This window comes from Diabrotica undecimpunctata, chromosome 5 (genome assembly GCF_040954645.1).
Source record: "Diabrotica undecimpunctata isolate CICGRU chromosome 5, icDiaUnde3, whole genome shotgun sequence".
Classification (NCBI taxonomy): Eukaryota; Metazoa; Arthropoda; class Insecta; order Coleoptera; family Chrysomelidae; genus Diabrotica; species Diabrotica undecimpunctata.
This window is the reverse complement of record NC_092807.1, coordinates 63,610,312-63,628,915: the sequence shown is the minus strand read 5'-3', so window position 1 is coordinate 63,628,915 and position 18,604 is coordinate 63,610,312. Positions and strand designations below refer to the sequence as shown.

General features: G+C 34.3%; 1 protein-coding gene across 1 annotated transcript in view; it reads right to left on the bottom strand.

Annotated features, from left to right (window-relative positions):
* LOC140442220 (dynein axonemal heavy chain 10-like) overlaps positions 1-18,604 on the bottom strand; it is a 657,946-nt gene that overhangs the window by 546,825 nt on the left and 92,517 nt on the right. Inside the window, 2 exon segments of the mRNA XM_072533298.1 lie at positions 17,408-17,609; positions 17,671-17,815. Coding sequence (XP_072389399.1) covers positions 17,408-17,609; positions 17,671-17,815 — 347 coding nt within the window.

Here is an 18,604-nt window from a genome sequence, read left to right as displayed (position 1 = left end):
CATCAGTCAAAAGTACTGACAAAGTTAAACAATTTACATAAATTAAATACACATATCACGCTAGGTACGCGAAAAATATTGACCCAAATAGAATTTATATAAAACTAATATCTCTTGACTAGAGAAGCATTCAATCAATATTCACTCAACGAACATATAGTCTTCAACGATCAACTTCATCAGTCTCTACTTAAAGTAATCCCGGGTCTACACCCATAGTGTACGTCTCAACAATAAACTCTGCTACTATTATTTGGTGTTTCCATTACAACAGAACGAACATCTTCACTGAGCCAACGAAGGGGATTTTGTTCATGGTCCTATCGAGGAACAGAATACTTCAAGGAAGTTTGAGAGAGCCTATACAGTCCACGACAGCAACACCCTCAGTAGCAGAGAGAGACCACTAGACCCGGGAGAACGAGAGCAGTACCAAAGCCGAGAGCCATACTAGAGCCGAGAGCGGTACTAGAGCCGAGAGCGGTACCAAAGCCAAGAGCCATACTAGAGCCGAGAGCAGTACCAGAGCCGAGAGCAGTACCAAAGCCGAGAGCCATACTAGAGCCGAGAGCAGTACTAGAGCCGAGAGCGGTACCAAAGCCGAGAGCCATACTAGAGCCGAGAGCGGTACCAAAGCCGAGAGCCATACTAGAGCCGAGAGCAGTACCAAAGCCGAGAGCAGTACCAAAGCCGAGAGCCATACTAGAGCCGCAGAGCAGCCAAAGGACAGGACCGATTAGAGAACCCACCAGAAGCGAGGGATCTTCAACGTCTAAGAACACAAAAAACCGTAAGTTTTTGAATAATTACAAAATCTTCCAACTTTTACAATCTTACAATTTAACAAGTTTTTTTTTATTACAATTTAACAATTTAGAACAACAATCTCCACTCTATCAATCGTATAGTAATGTACTTTAGAATGCATACCATTTAAATAATACAGAGAATTGATAAAACAAAAATAAACGTCATTCACAACTATAATTAACTAAACAGTAATTTTGTATGACAATTTGAAAAAAGAAACGTTCATACATATAGCTTGCTTTTAATTACAATTAAATATTTTATTTCGAAAAATTAAAATAATTACGTAGCAAATAATTTCATTTATTTTGATAACAATATATATATATATATATATATATATATATATATATATATATATATATATATATATATGTATATATATCATTATAAGAGTGTGTGGATTACATCTTGACCTACCTCAATGCAAAGAATAGCACAGCAGGCAAGGTCAAACTCATATTTCGCTAAATTGCACATTCCGATAGAAAAGAAAGTGTTATAATACAGGTATACTTATTTAATACATAACGTACATTTAGTATTGTCTAATATATTTACCGCTGAATGTAAAAATTTTTAAAATAATCATGGAGAGTCTATACGTTAAGCAAGCGGAAATAGGAACAGAAATAGTGAAACTCGTTTCAAATACAAAAAAGGATTCCCAATCTCGGAAAAATCATCAATACATCCGGGATAGACAGGAAAAATTAGAAGAATATTGGGCAAAATTTTTAAATAACCACGAAAAGTTGCTAGAAGGGGGTATAACGAAAGAAAAATATTTTGAAACAAAATACTATGATCAGGTATTTAAGACATACATTGAGGGGAAAACCCTGTTGGAAGAATATGGAAGGGTGCTGAAAAGAGGAAAAGCACCGAAAGTAAAGGAGATACAGATAAGAAAACAAAGAATCGAGGAATTATTACGGCCAGAAAATGAACAAGACTTGCAGGAGGATGAAGAATTGCAGTCAGAGTTAAGAGAATACATGGAAAAGGTGAATACACTAATGATTGAAGCAGCAGTAAATGAGGAACTGGACGCTACAGATATTGGAGAAGTAGAGAGAATAAATCATCTAAAGAGGAAAGTCAGGGAAGTTTTAAAGAAAATAAGGCCAGGAATGCAACGACCAGAAAGCACACAGAGGAGGGACGGTGTGACATTGCCGCAGGTAAAAATCCCTGTGTATGAAGGCAGATATGAAACGTGGAGAACTTTCCACGATCTGTTTACTAAAGTAATACATGAAAACGACCAGTTATCAAACGCAGAAAAAATGCAGTACCTAAAAACTCAAGTAAGAGGGGAAGCCAACAGAATGATACAACACTTAAACATATCCGAGGCCAACTACAAAGTGGCCTGGAACATGCTAAAAGATAGGTATGAGAACCCAAGGATGATATTGTTTAAATTAATAGACAGGATGCTACTAGCGCAGGAAGTAAAGGAATCTTCTGCTAGAGCATTGAAATCACTACATGACACCTTCCACGAAAGTCTGGAAGCCATAGGAGGGTTAGGAACAGACACGGAAGCGTGGAGCCCATTGATAGCCCGAATTATCATAACGAAATGGGACAATGAAACTAGGAGGCTGTACGAAAACCACATTGGAGACAGTAGAGAGATACCGACGTACAAATCGACACAAACATTCTTACAGCGAAGATTTCAGACACTGGAACTGCTGGAGTCAGAAAAAAGACAAGAGAAGCAAGGAGGATCTCTTAGGAAACCAAGAACACATTGCGTGATATGCAACGGAGATCACGGAGTACCGAACTGCAGAGAATTTCAGGAACTCAATGTAAGAGACCGGAACAGGATGATAAAAGAAAAAGGATTGTGTACAAACTGCCTAGCACATAAAAAAGAAAAACAATGTTATTCACAATATAGGTGCAGACACTGTGGCGGAGACCACCACCATATGTTGCATTATGAAAAAGGAAACACAAGCAACAAAAGAAACTCCAATGAAACGAAACGAGAACAAACACAAGAAAGAAATGGAAGAGATTCAAACAATAGAAGAAACGGGTACCAAGCTGATAGGTACAGAGGAGGAAATAATAATCCATACAACGCCAGAGAACAAAATAACGGAAGGCGAGAAAATACACAAGATACCAATGGGCCTAGGAATAGCAACGACCAGCAAAAGAGGGCAGAATTCAGTAAACTGTGCAAGCCATAAGGAAGGTGAAGCATTACTAGCGACAGCTGTGGTACGCATAAGAGATGCGAAAGGAGATTCACACATAATGAGAGCACTAATCGACCAAGGGTCACAATGCGCATTTATAACGGAACAAGCTGCGACGACGCTAGGAACAACAAGGAAGCCCATACAGGCGACCATATCCGGGATAGGCTCGTCAGGAGAAAAAACAGCCAACTGGAGTATGAAACTTTTAATCGAAACTCATTACGAAAGTGACTTCGAGATGGAAATAGAAGCACTAGTACTACTGAAGATAACAAGTAATTTACCGGAAAAGGATATAATTCTACCGGACTATAACGAGAAAAATGCAATACTGGCAGATCCAAGATATTACAAGGTAGGGAAGATAGACTTACTACTAGGAGTAAAAGAATACAGTTACATATTGACAGAAGGGATGCACAGAATAAGTAATGGACTCCTGAGTCAAAACACCAAACTAGGATGGATAGTTTCGGGAATAGCACGAGAAAGGAAGAATATAAAAGCAGAAGTAAGCTGTATGATATCAAGACAAGAAATGGACGTACAAATAAAGAACTTCTGGGAATTAGAAGAAGTAAATCAGGATACAAGTTTCTCAGTGGAAGAACAAGAATGTGAAGAACTGTATCGACAGACTGTAAAAAGGAATGAAGAAGGGAGATACGAAGTAAAAATTCCGTTTAGGGAAGACGTCGCAAAGTTAGGAGAATCTAAACAGCAAGCATTCGCCAGATTGATGCAACTAGAAAGGAAGTTTGCAAAAGACAAACAGTTAGAAGCGAATTACAGACAATTCATGGAAGATTATGAAAACCAAGGTCATATGGTAATAGCAGAAAACCAGGGAGATGGGTACTACTTACCTCATCATCCAGTGAGAAAAGAGGACAGTACTACAACGAAAATAAGAGCCGTGTTTGACGCATCAAGCAAAAGCTCATCGGCAGTAAGCCTGAATGATATTATGCACACAGGGCCGAAATTACAACAAGACTTGACAAATATACTATTACGATGGAGATCCAATAAGGTAGCATACTCAGCGGATCTGGAAAAAATGTTTAGACAAATCAGAATGGCAGAAGAAGACCAAAAATATCAAAAAATTTTGTGGAGAAAGGACACAAAGGACCACATACAAGAGTATAACTTAACGACGGTGACATACGGCACGGCCGCAGCACCCTTTTTAGCGTTAAGAACAATACAACAATTACAAGAAGACGAAGGAGCGAGGTTCCCGTTGGCATCGAAAATTGTAAAAGAAAACATGTATGTAGACGATATACTAGGAGGAGCTGAGACAGTGCAGGAAGCAGAAACAGCCCAAAAGGAATTAATACAACTGTTCAGAAAAGGAGGTTTCACTCTTAGAAAATGGTTGAGCAACGAAGAAAAAATAATGGAGAACGTACCGGAGGATATGAGGAACGTAGACTCGAAGGCATTCAAACAAGAAGAAGTACGGAAAACGTTAGGAATACACTGGTCACCTAAAGAGGATATAATCACATTCAAAATAGGGAAAACGACGTTACCGAGGCTCGAGCTGTGTGCCGCGGTACTACTAGCAAATTTAATGAAGAAAACCCTACAAGCATTGAACAGGGAAAACATTGAGGTATATGCATGGTCGGACTCAACGATAACCCTGGCTTGGATAAGGGGATCATCAAAAAGGTGGAAAATGTTCGTCGCCAACAGAGTAGAGGAAATAAGACGCGTTATAGGACCGAAAAATTGGCATAAGGTAGATACAAAGGAAAATCCAGCGGACATCCTCTCACGCGGAAGTACCGCATCAGAATTATTAGAAGCAGAGCTATGGTGGAAGGGACCAACTTGGCTGACTAGTAACAAAACTTTAACTCAGGAATCAGAAGAGATACCAGAGACAAATGAGGAGGAAGTACCTGTATTAGTTAGTAATCGGCACAACAATGTACGGTCGACTTCCCAAGTTGACATCCCACTTTCCACATTTTCATCCAATTGCCCTAATTTTAATCTAGAGATAGAGTCGGACATTGATAGCTAGGGTACGGTTGGAAGATTATTGATTATTCTTAAACTATTTATAATTTATCATGTTTGAATTTTACTATGTTATGTAATACTTATATGTAAACTTTGAGTATTGACACTTGGGCCAGATTGCCCGATTCCGCAGTATGTCCAATATCAAATCTTCAGAATTCATATCCGAAATTGGACAGTATAATTTTATCACCCAGTAGACCGAATGAATCTATTTGTTATTAAATACACACACGTAGTTAATTAGGTTACATACACATTTGGTCAATTATAAATAATAATTTGGACATCAGTCAAAAGTACTGACAAAGTTAAACAATTTACATAAATTAAATACACATATCACGCTAGGTACGCGAAAAATATTGACCCAAATAGAATTTATATAAAACTAATATCTCTTGACTAGAGAAGCATTCAATCAATATTCACTCAACGAACATATAGTCTTCAACGATCAACTTCATCAGTCTCTACTCAAAGTAATCCCGGGTCTACACCCATAGTGTACGTCTCAACAATAAACTCTGCTACTATTATTTGGTGTTTCCATTACAACAGAACGAACATCTTCACTGAGCCAACGAAGGGAATTTGTTCACTGGCTTAAAATAGATTTCTAAAAAATGTGTTCATACTTATTTTAAGTTGCAGAAGGAATCTTACTGAACATGCAGGATATTCGAAAATATCTTAAAAGGCCTTTACCAAATACCTCTGGATCCTTGGCTGATTAGCCTGCTTCGAAAAGGAAACCAAGTTTGGAAGTTAAAAATCCGAATGCTGCTAAATCAAAAAATATAACTGCTAATATCGCAGCAGGAACGTCAAGTAAAATTTCCGGTTCGGTACATATTGAAAACTTTGAGTTTGATATCGGTGATTTTATTGATATAACTATGGCTAGTAATCTAACGGACTCACAAAAATATAACTTAATTACAAATATACCTAATCCAGATAGAAATTTTAACTTTAAGGAAAATTGCAATAATGCCCAAAAAGGCAGGTACTTTAGATACGAATGGTTTAATCAATTTCCGTGGATAATTTATTCAAAAAAATTACAAGGAGCATTATGCATACATTTTTAAAGCTTTTGATAAAAACAAAAAATTTCACGAATATGCAAAATCTCATGAAAATTCCGAATAGCATAAAGAGAGTCTTATAAAATCTAAAAGTTTTATTGATGTAATATCGCAAAATTCTCAGTGTAGATTTGTAATTAAATAAAGCACTTCATTTAAAAATTGAATAAAATCGATCTAAATTGTTTTCTATTCTTTCAACAATCGTTCTTTGTGGAACGAGCGATTTAGCATTGCGTGGAAAAGAATCTAACGATGGGAATTTTGTAAAACTTCTTAATTTCAGGGCTGAATCTGGTGACACTCGTCTAATAGATCATTTAAAAAGTACAAGTGGCAAGGCAAAATATACTTCACATACAGTTCAAAATGAGCTAATAAATATATGTGGCTTAGTTGTTCGACGACAAATTATCGAAAAAATAAACCATCCAAACACAATCGCATTTTTCTTGCTTGTCGATGAGACTGCAGATATATCTGGAGTCGAACAACTATCTATTGGGGTGAGATATGTTGAAAAACAAACAGTTAACGGAAATATAATTCATGAAGATTTTTTGGGTTTCGTACCATTAAATGAATTAAATGCTAAATCAATAGCACTTGAAATTTTAACATTTCTTTCAAAAATTGATTTAAATGTGGAAAAATTGGTGGGGTTGGGATTTGATGGATGCGCGACTATGGCTGGTCAAGAGGGTGGTGTTCAAAAAATAATTAGAGAAAAACATCCCAAAGCATTATTTTTTCATTGTGCCTCACACAAATTAAATCTGGTTGTTAATGATTTAAATACTGTTAGAGAAATTTAGAATTGTGTGGGAATTATTAAAGATGTCATCAAATTTTTTCGTGATAGTACTTTGAAACGGCGATTAGCACCAAACATGCCTTTGTTATCCGAAACTCGCTGGTCATCAAAATACAAATCTATTCGAATATTTTCAAAAAATTTTATTGAAATCAAAAATGTTTTAGAAACAATAATAGCAGATAACAAATTTAATTGCTCAACAAGATCAAGAGCACAGCAGCTTTCATGTGCCACCTCTGATTCCAGTTTTATAATTTCCCTAAATTTGATTTCCAAATATTCTTCTTTCTTAGAACCCATAGTAAACATTTTACAAACTAAATCAATAGATATGCTGGCAGTTAAAAATCATATACAGTTATTTCTTGATATGATAACAAAGCACAGACAAGAAGCGGAAACAACTTTTAAAACAATTTTTGAAAAGAGTACAAATGATGCCGAATCTCTAAGTATTACCCTTGAAAAACCACAAATCGCTCCTAGAAAGCAAACACAACGGTCAAACCATGCGTTTAATTCCGCTGAAGACTTTTTTAGAGTGGCATTATTTATTCCGTACCTAGATTCTTTAATTAGTTCCCTTGGTGTCAGATTTTCAGAAGACAATAATCCTGGTATGTTATTGTATAACTTGCATCCCAAAAACATAATTAAATGAACTAAAGAAGACCTCGCCAAAATAATAGAAATCATAAATAATTTATACAAAATTACTAATCTAACAGAACAGGCATCATTGTGGCTCTATTATTGGAAAAATCAAACCAATTTAGATGTAGAAGATATTTCAATGATAGAGCTACTAGACCATTGCTTATTTTACCCAGCTATAGCCCAAGCTATAGAAATTTCTCTGTGCCTTCCTTCCACTACATGCATGATTGAAAGATCATTTTCAACTCTTCGAAGGGTTAAAACCTGGATTAGGTCCACTATAAGTGAACAAATATTAGATGGACTATGTATGATGAGCGTTCATAGAAATAAAATAGAAAACAATCAAAATAATTTTATTAAAAAAGTACTAGATGAGTTTGGACAAAAGCCAGTTTTTATTTTCACAAGATACAGAGCACTAGCCTTCAATATCAAGTTTACTTTTTACGTTTTGTTGGGTTTAACATTTTACCATTTTAGATTCTATTGGAAAATTATTCGTTTCAATAAATTATAATACATACAATAAATACTAACTGAAAAAAAATGTTAATTTTTTTATAATAAATTATAACAAATAAATTTTTAATTAAATTTCTTCAATTGTTTACAACATAGTACAAATTTTTAATGTCAAATATAAATAAGTTGGCACCCAGCGAAGTATTTGAAGATTGCACACATTTGACTATTTATGCAATTTCGGCTAAGCATGGTAGTAGAAGGGTGTACACCCTACCCTAACCCTTTCAACGTAGTACAGTTTTGAATATTTGTTTTAATTTCCTAGTAAAAGAGATTTTTCAATTCAGATATTATGTTACTTACATATTATTTAAACTACACTATTGCTTGTGTTGCATTTCGTATCTCAGAGTACCTGTTTTTTTTATTACTATTTTTTAACATCCTTGCTTAAAATTGAATTTTTTATTCCTACATAAAAAATTTTGTATAATAAAATTTGTATGTATAAAGTCATACCATAAAATATGTTGTTAATAATTTTTTGTTTAAGATTACTTTTACTTTTCTGGTATTTCTTTACTGTTTGTAAATCATGTTTATATTTTTGCATTTTTGCAATCGGCTATTTTAGTTTTTATTAAGTTGTATGGATCAAAATAAAAATTTGAGTTGACTTGCCCCCCTCCTGGATTTTGATATATGGGCGCCCATGATTACATACATCTTGAATTACTTTACAAAACTGCGTTGGCCGATCTAGATTATAATAATTGATTTCCTGAACATTGACTGATGCATTTTATACGGATGATACTTCTCTTCTTTAGTATACATAGACAGACCTTTTGGAAATGTTTGTATCAGCTTTAATTTACCTTGACATAAGTTGAGGACTCTCTGCTACACTTAATAATATATCTACATTATAATTTATTGATAGACGACTAAAATTTGCAACATATTTCACGTGTCCAGTTTCATTAAATTTCTTTCAATTTTACTTTCAGTTAATTATGTGATAGGCGTATTAGCATACTTTATAATAGATAAATTACATAATTCTTGTTGTGTTCTGGTTTTATCTCCATATCTAATCATAATTAATATATCGATTTTTGTGTTGCCGTTAATGGAGCCTTAATTTATTTATTTCAGGCAATAAACTAATCCTTATAAGTAAATGCATAGAAATGACTTAAATTTGACACGAGTCAACTCGATTTTTTGAAAACTGTACTTTTTGCTATACCTAGTTCTTTTTAGTTAACAATATTTATGTGCCTAATATGTAAATTTGTTTTTGTTTTTTTATACTAGTAAAAAAAAGTAGTACTTAACATTTATTTATAAAAATCTTCAAATGTTTTGATAAAATTAGAGACTAATTTCATCATCATCAATTAGCCTATATTTGTCCACTGCTGAACGTAGGCCTCTCGTAAAATTTTCCACCTATTTCTATCTTGAGCTTCTTGCATCCAGTTTGTGGTGATGCGCTTGATATCATCCGTCCATCTAGTCGGTGGTCGTCCTCTGCTTAGATATGCCTTTTGCCTTGGTCGCATTCCAGAATATTTCTGGTCCATCTAGCATCCGTCCGGCCCAAGCCCATTTAGCCATGGCTATTTTTTCAACTGCATCTGTGACTCCTGTTCTCCTTCTTATTTCTAGGTTTGGTACTAAAATATGCAAATATGCAATATATGCATTTTGCATGTTTGCCTAAGTAGAATCATTACTTTCTTTTTTTTTGCTGTGGTAGGTGTAATGTCGTCTTATCCAAACTTATCTTTGTCCTCTTTTATGTTGTGTTGCACTTATTTGGTGAATTGTGTCCAATAGATTCTTTTTATGCTTTTTTTTTTTAGAATTGATGTTTTTTCTTAGTTATTTTTTTTCCTTTTCTCGTTTATTTTCCTCTTCTCGTTTGCTTAAACTCTGAATTTAGTGAGGAGCCATGGATTTGATTAGTTTTTGTTACAGTTTCTTTCCTAGAAATGGCTATAATAAAAATTAAAAATCTGATTATGAAATACGAAGCAATTTCTAAAAGATAAATTTCGCGGCTGGTAAAGCTGAATGGTAAATTTAGCACCCAAATAATACTTTCGTACTTCCCAACAAGTATAGCAACGATATAACTATACCGATAATTTTAATTATAACGAAGCTATTTCTCATCTTCCGTTCGACCAAGCCGAAGTTGCCAAATAAGATGTCGCCAGATTTCTCCGTACTTCCAAACCTCATACCGTCAAATATCAGTGTTTCAGAAAGACGTGCCCTCAAACAACTTTATAACAACCCTGACATTTTAATTCTTCCGACCGACAAAGGTCATACCACCGTCATTCTCAACTCTTCTAATTATTTCGACAAAATGTTTAAACTTCTCAATTCCACAGAATACAAACGCGACCCAAACGATCCCACCGCATATCTAGAAAAAAATCCATTATAAATAAGTCTAGACTTACCTAGCCTACCTCCAGACATTAAAAAATCTCTTATACCCAGAGAAAAATCATCTCGAATTCCAAGGATATACGGCCTTTAAAAAATCCAAAAGCCAAATGTTTTCTTAAGACCCGTTGTCAGTGCATACAACTGCTCCGCTTAGAAATTGGCAAAACATCTCGCTTTATCCTTATAACCATTAGCTGAAAACGCTTCGTCCTTTGTCAAAAATCTCTTTTAATTTTTTTTATTTTCTGAAAAATATTTCTACCCTCAGACTTTTCTACATTCTTACCCTCAGATATACTACTTAGTTTTGACATTGTTTCTTTATTCACCAACATTCCCATCGATGAAACCATTTCCATCTTGGACTCTTAATATCAAAACCTCCAAGACACATTATCTTTTATAAAGCACTGCATATCTAATACATACTTTTCATTCCAAAATCATTTCGATCGTCAAATCAAAGGTACCCCAATGGGATCACTTCTCTCTCCCGTAATAGCTAATATCTACATGGAACATTTCGAAACAGCAGCCCTGTCCTCATCAAATCTCAAACCCACCTGCTGGTTACGGTACGTTGATGACACCTTTGTCATTGTACCCCATGGTAAAGACACATTAGATCTCTTCCTCTCCCACCTGAATGGAATACATCCCAGTATTCAATTCACGATAAAAGTTGAGTCAGAAGCGTCTTTGCCATTCCTTGATGTTCTTATTTAGAAAAACCCGCCTCGCAGATTTTCCTATTCCGTGTACCTGAAACCCACTCATAGAAATCGTTATCTTAATATCCAGTCACATCATCACCCCGCGCAACTCAACTCAGTTATCAACAATCTTATTTCCCGTTCCATAAAACTGAGCGACAGTAATTACAGGTCATTTGAAATCAATTTAATAAGGCAAACACTCTTACAAAACGGCTATCACAAAACCCAAATCAGTAGGAGCATTTAAAAACATCTAAACCCCATTCCATCCAAAAAAGAAACCTTGCCGTCGGATCAACCCAAAATCTTTCTACCTTTTACAAAAGGTATCACTGACAAGATCAGTAGAACTCTTATCCCTCTAAACATCAAAACCATCTTCACTACTCACTCCAAGTTGTCCAATCTCGTCGGATCCGTAAAAGACCAAATCCCCAATGAAGACCATGGTGTCTACGAAATACCTTGTTCCAGTTGTCCACGTACATACATAGGACAGACAAACCGACGAATCCGCAACCGTTTTTACGAATATTCTATATCAGTCAAACAGTCCGATACTACTTCAGCCCTAGCCCAACATCTTATACAGACAGGCCACAAAATAGATTTCGAAAAAGCAGAAACCATCGCTCCCATCCGCTCCTTAAAATCGAGAATCATTCGTGAGGCCATAAAAATTGAAAAACATGCCAACCACTGCTTTAGCGACCCACCGCTCCAACCCACACCGATCGGACCACGTCAGCGCATACCGTTCCCACGCAAACTAAAAGTATTGTATATATTTGAAAAGTAGAAAGAAGTTTGGAGACAATTTTAATGAGATATGGTTTCAGCAAGACGGAGCTCCAGCTTATATTGGCGTAAACGTTCGGTGTAAAGATTAGGTAGTATTGCATGGCCTCATCGTTCATCGGATTTGAAACCTTAATATTATTTTTATTGGTGATCATTGAAAGGTAGAATTTATAAAATTAAACCAGCCAAGTCTTGCAGAGTTAAGGCAAAGAATTATCTATAAATTCATATTAATTTCTACAGACATGAAGAAATGTAATAAACGCATTTTACCATCGTTTAGGATACTGTCAAATTAACAACGAAGGACGTTTTGAACACTTATTAGGTACAGTTCATCCGGTTTCAACATGAGTTGTCGGTACACGCGGTCGGTGGGTGTGGCAATGTCGTCATAGCAGTCCCGAATTTTGTCATTGGTCAATTTTAACAGTGACGAACCGACTTACTGTGTTTCTTAGTTACGTTTCGTTTTCGTATATTAATAGCGTTATATATGTACTTCGTATATTGAAACTGTCTGGATAAATATTGTTTATAGTGTTAATTTAAACTGTGTGGATAAATTTGTTTATAGTTTTAATTTAGATTTAAAACTACTATTGTACCTGTGTATTCATTTTATTTTCGGCTTAATTCTGCAAGTAAGTATGCTTTTGTTTATTTATTTTAATCAATATAAGTTTACTATTTTATTTGGGAATAAAACCACAATTTAAGTTTAAAATTAAATTTATTTGGCGTTTCGACTTCCACTTCGAAAATCAAACATTAATGTTTTGTATTTTGATAGAAATTTAATTTCAAACTTAAATTGTGGCTTTATTTCCAAACAAGAGTAAATTACATAAGATACCACAAGAAAATAGCTTTTAGACTAATCTGAACTCTAACTAAAGCTGAAGCTAGAATAAGTAGCCCATTGTTTAAGAATGTATCGATTTTTAGTGAAAACTTGGTAGCTGTTAAGATGCGTAGAGCTGAAATATGGCTAGATAAACCAATCTATATCGGAATGAGTATTTTAGACTTGGCTAAAACGACAATCTATGATTTTCAATATGGACACTTAGCTGGCAGGTTCGGAGAAAACTTTACAACTTGCTATACTGATACCGATAGTGTAATCGTGGAAATACGTGAACAAGACCCATATGAGGCTATGAAAGAAGATTGCTACAAATATTTTGATACCTCAGACTATCGTAAAGACATATTTATGGTATCTTTCAGGTTAACAAGAAGGTGTTGGGTATGATGAAAGGTGAGAATGAAGGCCGAATAATGACTGACTACATAAGGCTCCGATCTAAATTGTATACAACAAAAGTAGCTATCACAGAAGATAAGATCGAAAAAAAGAGGAGGGAGTTGAAAAAAGAAGAATATGAGGATGATGAGATTGATACAATTATTAAAAATTATGGCGTGACAAAGAAGGCGAAGCGGGTAAAGAAATCGGTAGTAAACACTAAAATTACGTTTGATGACTATGTAGAGTGTTTGGATAACTTAAAAACGGTGTATGCTTCACAGAATCTAATACGCTGAGATAAGCATCATGTTTATACCACAACACAAAGCAAGATTGCGCTAAGCCTCAATGATGATAAAAGACATTACCTTTTGAAGTCATATGATACACTTCCGTGGGGACATTATTTAATTGATTCTAAGATGGATGTTGATTAGATTTAACAATAGTCATATTTTAACATTTATCCATGATGATTGACTTTTAAGATGTATGTAAATTGTATATTGTCGTTTTTATAACGTGGTTTATTTATTACAACTTAAAATATATCTGACTCAGAATTTATTAGTCATTATTTCACCATTTCATTTCGCTTTTCGTTTTTTTATATTATATGATAATTTTAATAGATCTTAATTTTCTAAATATTATTTCTAAATCACGATACCTAAGATTAGCACATTTATAAAAGATATTTAGATATGACCACTAAAAAGATATCATGGACCACTGGCAAATTAATGAACCGTTCTGGTTAACTCCAGAGCTATGTGTTCGTGCAGCCTCCTAAGACAATCGATAACTTAATGGCCTTCTTCGATTTAGTTTTAAGTTTGTTTTTCGATAGCCTGTCTCTAAACAGGAGTCAGAGAATTTCCTATTTTTAAAGATAACCTAGAGTTATTAACCCCCAATAATTCATTTGAACGCTATACAACATAGTAACTAATGAATTTACACCAAAGTGTCGATGTCTTAACATAAAAGATGTCCATCAATAAAAGATGTCTTCTAAACCATGTTAAATCATGAGCTGATCTTAATAAGTTAAGTATAATTATTAAATAAATTATCATATTATGTAAATGACTTCATTCATACTAACTGTTTGTCCTATACTAACATAACCTCTCCCGGAGGTCGTGTAGTCGTACCTTCACGTTGGTGACTGCCGTTAAGAATAAATTTTTGTTTTTCAACAAATGTTTGTTTGAACCGAATTGACTACGTTCCTTTCATGGCATGCTTTTAATCATTTTTATGCATGGCTCTATATTCGTTAACTTACTATCATTCCTTTGCTTAGATACTAACAGCAGTTTATTACTTATTACATTTACCCATTACTTATTACATTTAAGCATTACTTATTGCTTGACTGTCCTTGCTAACATTTTTATGTAGTATGTATAAAATATAGTATGCAGCTCGTTACTTTTCATGCGTTACTGTGAAGATTATAGAGTGGATGAATGTTGGTTTGGTCATAGTGTAAGAATGGTAAACGTTCCTATTCGTTTTATTTCCAGCGAAAGCCGCTGCTGTACGTTATATTCATTTGATACCTCATACGTAGTAATCGGGTCAATACAAACGGAGATACGTTATAGTGCCGTTTTGGCATTGGTTTTGTTGCTTGTTTTTCATCTCCGTGTATTCGTTACCCCCTCCTCTTTCATTTGACGCCTTATACGTTGCAATCGGACTAATAGACCCGAAGATACGTTATAGTGCCGTTTTGACTATACCGCCATCTTTGTTTTTTCTCTCTACGTGTTACCCGTTTCCTTCCCGCTCGTTTGACACCTCATACGTCGCGATCCTACAAGCGGTCGCGCCTCCACTTCGAAAAGAGCCAAAAATGACCAGAATGGACCATAGATTTTGGTGAAGGCGTCGATGTTATTTCTTATGGGCGCATCCACCAAATCGTCGTTTTTGCGCTCGAACTGTCTTAGCCTTTTACTCTGAAGAACCTTCTAGAAAACATAAAAAAGCTGGGTCTAAATAAACATCTATATAAGATCATGCAGAAAGCTGTGCTACTTTCGACGTCAAGATGCGTGCGAAAATTTTTGGGAGATACACCGACGTACCAAGTCACCTAGGACTCGATAACATGGAAAGAGTCCCACCAGAGCTCAATCCTTTTGATACCGCAGGTATCTGGGATGAGCGAATGTTCCCCTTATAGGGAGTGTGAGCCGTATGGCTAAATTTGAGTACTTTTAGACATGAATTTAGCAATTTAGTAATCTTTTAATTTTTATATTTAAATTTAGTTATGCACAGTTTGAGTCAAGAAGTAGAGATTTCAATAAAGGTGCAATGTACAGGGTTTTTTATTTCTTTCTTTCTTTCTTCCCTTCCTTTTACCCTAACAGGGTGTCGTATTTGGGCTAGCTATTTTAATTTCCATTTACCCACCTCTTCCATTCTTTTCTGTTTCCTGCCATTATTTTCAATTCCTCGAGAGATTTTTGTTTAAGTTTTCTCGCCTCTACTACTTACTGTATCCATTTTTTCTTGGTCTGCCTCTTTTTCTTTTTCCAATGTTTTTTGCTTCATAAATTTTTCTTGTTATTCTATTGGATTGCATCCTCATCAGATGTCCATACCAGTTCATTCGTCTCTTTGCTATTTTGTTCATTATCGGTTCCTGGTTGGCCATTCTTCTAATAGTCTCGTTGCTTAATCTATCCCATTTTGTCTTTCCAACTATCCTTCTTAGATGTCTTATCTCCATTGCGTTTATCCTGCTTTTATGTTTTTCCAGAATTGTCCAGTTTTCACTTGCATAGAGCACGGTCGGTATCACTATTGTGTTATATATTTTTATTCTTGTTTCTCGTGCAAGTTCTCTTTTTCCCATTATTGGGGCTAACACATAATATAACTTGTTTGATTTCTTTGCTCTATTTGTTATTTCTCAGTCTATTTTTCCATCATTAGTTATTATACTTCCCAAGTATTCGTAAGTTGTTACTATTTCCAATTCTGAGTTTTTACATTTTATCTTTATTTGATTATCTTCCTTATTTCCTTTGCCGCTGATTATCATTATCTTACTTTTTTCCTCGTTTATCTCCATTTTAAGTTCTTCTATTTGTTCTACCCATATATCCATTAGTTTCTGCATTTTATTCTCGGAATCTGCTATTAGTACTATGTCGTCTGCATACATTAAGGACTCTATTGTTACCGGTTGTAATCTGCGGTAACCTATTATTGTCTGTAGTTGATTAGTTCTGACTCTAGTGTTTCTTATCAATTCGTTCATTACTATTATGAATAGCAAAGGGCTGAGACTATATCCTTCTTTAATACCTCTCTTCCAATTACATGCTTCCGATCTTTCCTCTGTTATTTGTACCCTTCCTTTTACCTCTTTGTAAGTACTGTCTATAATTTTTATCAATGCATTAGGTACGTTTATTTTCCTCAAGCATTTCCCTATAATATGTCTTTCTATCGTGTCAAATGCTGCTCTTAGGTCTATGAATGCTAATACTAGTTTTTCCCCGTATCTATGCTTCTTTCTATTAGGTTTCTAATGATATATATGTTGTCATTTGTCTGTCTTCCCGGTCTAAATGCCATTTGTTCTTCTCCCAATACCATTTCTACTTCTTGTCTCAGTCTCTTCTCTATTATTTTCGTATATATTTTATTTTATTATATTTTTTTTAAATTTTTTTATTTTAAAAACCAAAATGACCATCGATATTAATTTCAAAAATGGTAAATCTGGCAATGTTACAAACATCAAATTTCAAATTTTTGATGTAACGCACTGATTTTTTTACATGTAATATCATATTTGTTACCTACTCACAGAATGGCATTTACATATTACGTACTAGACAAATAAGTTATTTAGCATACAGAACACAAAAAGTTTCTTGAATGTGTTGTTCATTTTAATATGGACATACATTTTGTCTTATGGCGTGTGACATCAGACAAATTTGTTAGTGGGGCCACTACTTAAATAGATGTTTTTGTATTTGCATCAATATTTCAATAAAATGATATTTAACAAATGATTGTCTTACTCTGTTCGTAGGATTTCAGTTCTTTTGCAAATTTTAAATATTGATTGAACGTGCTAGCTTTCATGGAAGAATTAACTATTTCTGGAACTTTTTGAAACTTTAATATTGGTCTCTTAAGTTTATAGTATAAAAGCCGTGCCCAATAAATTGCACTTCCTCTAGATGGCAAATTCTTATACTCTATAGGATGTCTTTTATACCTCTAAAATAGATTTATAATTACTTTATAAAATGTTTTTAAAATATTAAAATATTATACGTACAGTAAAATTATCGTCAACGGTTAGGATTTCCTTAATATACTGATCTAAAATGACATCAAACTTTGACATCAATTTTTTCATAATAACATCTCGTGTTTCAATATATTTAAATTTTAAGAGCATATCCAGAGCCCCTTCTGAGGATCTGAAAAATAAATTAGAATAATAGATTATATGTATTAAAAATTAGATTATTAACATTTGTTAAGGATGGTGAAAAAAGTACATTTTTGACGTTAGTGATCACTTTTTCATATCAAAAATTGTGACCATACATGATACCAGCGTATAATAAATCATAAACTGGTTGCATAACAATACTAGTGTATTGCAGTTGCATAATTACATAATTAGTACAAACAAATTTAGAAATCCACAAGGAAACTAAGTTCCTGTAGCTGGCTGTATACCATGTATCACAAAAAATATTATTTAAAAATTCTTTGCAAAAGGTATATAATTAATTATATACCTTTTATAATTTTTTTTTATTTACAAATAGTCTAAAAAATGTTTGAATCAGATTTTAAAGAACTAATTTCTTTAATCAAACCTTGATATGGATATAATTTCGAAGAACTTATCTCATCAGGTTGTAATAGAAAAGTAGTTGTACGAAGTTGAAGTTAATGTGTTAAGGTTAGTCTAGTATTTGCAATGTATAAGATTTGGACATGTAAGTACACAATTAGAGAAAAAGATTAATGTAAATATTGTAGCAGAAAACACGAAACTTATAAATAGAACTAAAATGTGCAATATGTAACTAGAACTATATGGCAACAGATATGACAGCAACTTGCTTAGAAAGAGAAAAACAAAAACATATTAACCCGTTGACTGCCAAGCACAAGATAACTCGTGGTTGGCTGTCTGTTCTTAGACGCCAACCACGAGCTATCTCGTTTTTGTAGATGTTTTTCGTGGCGCTGAC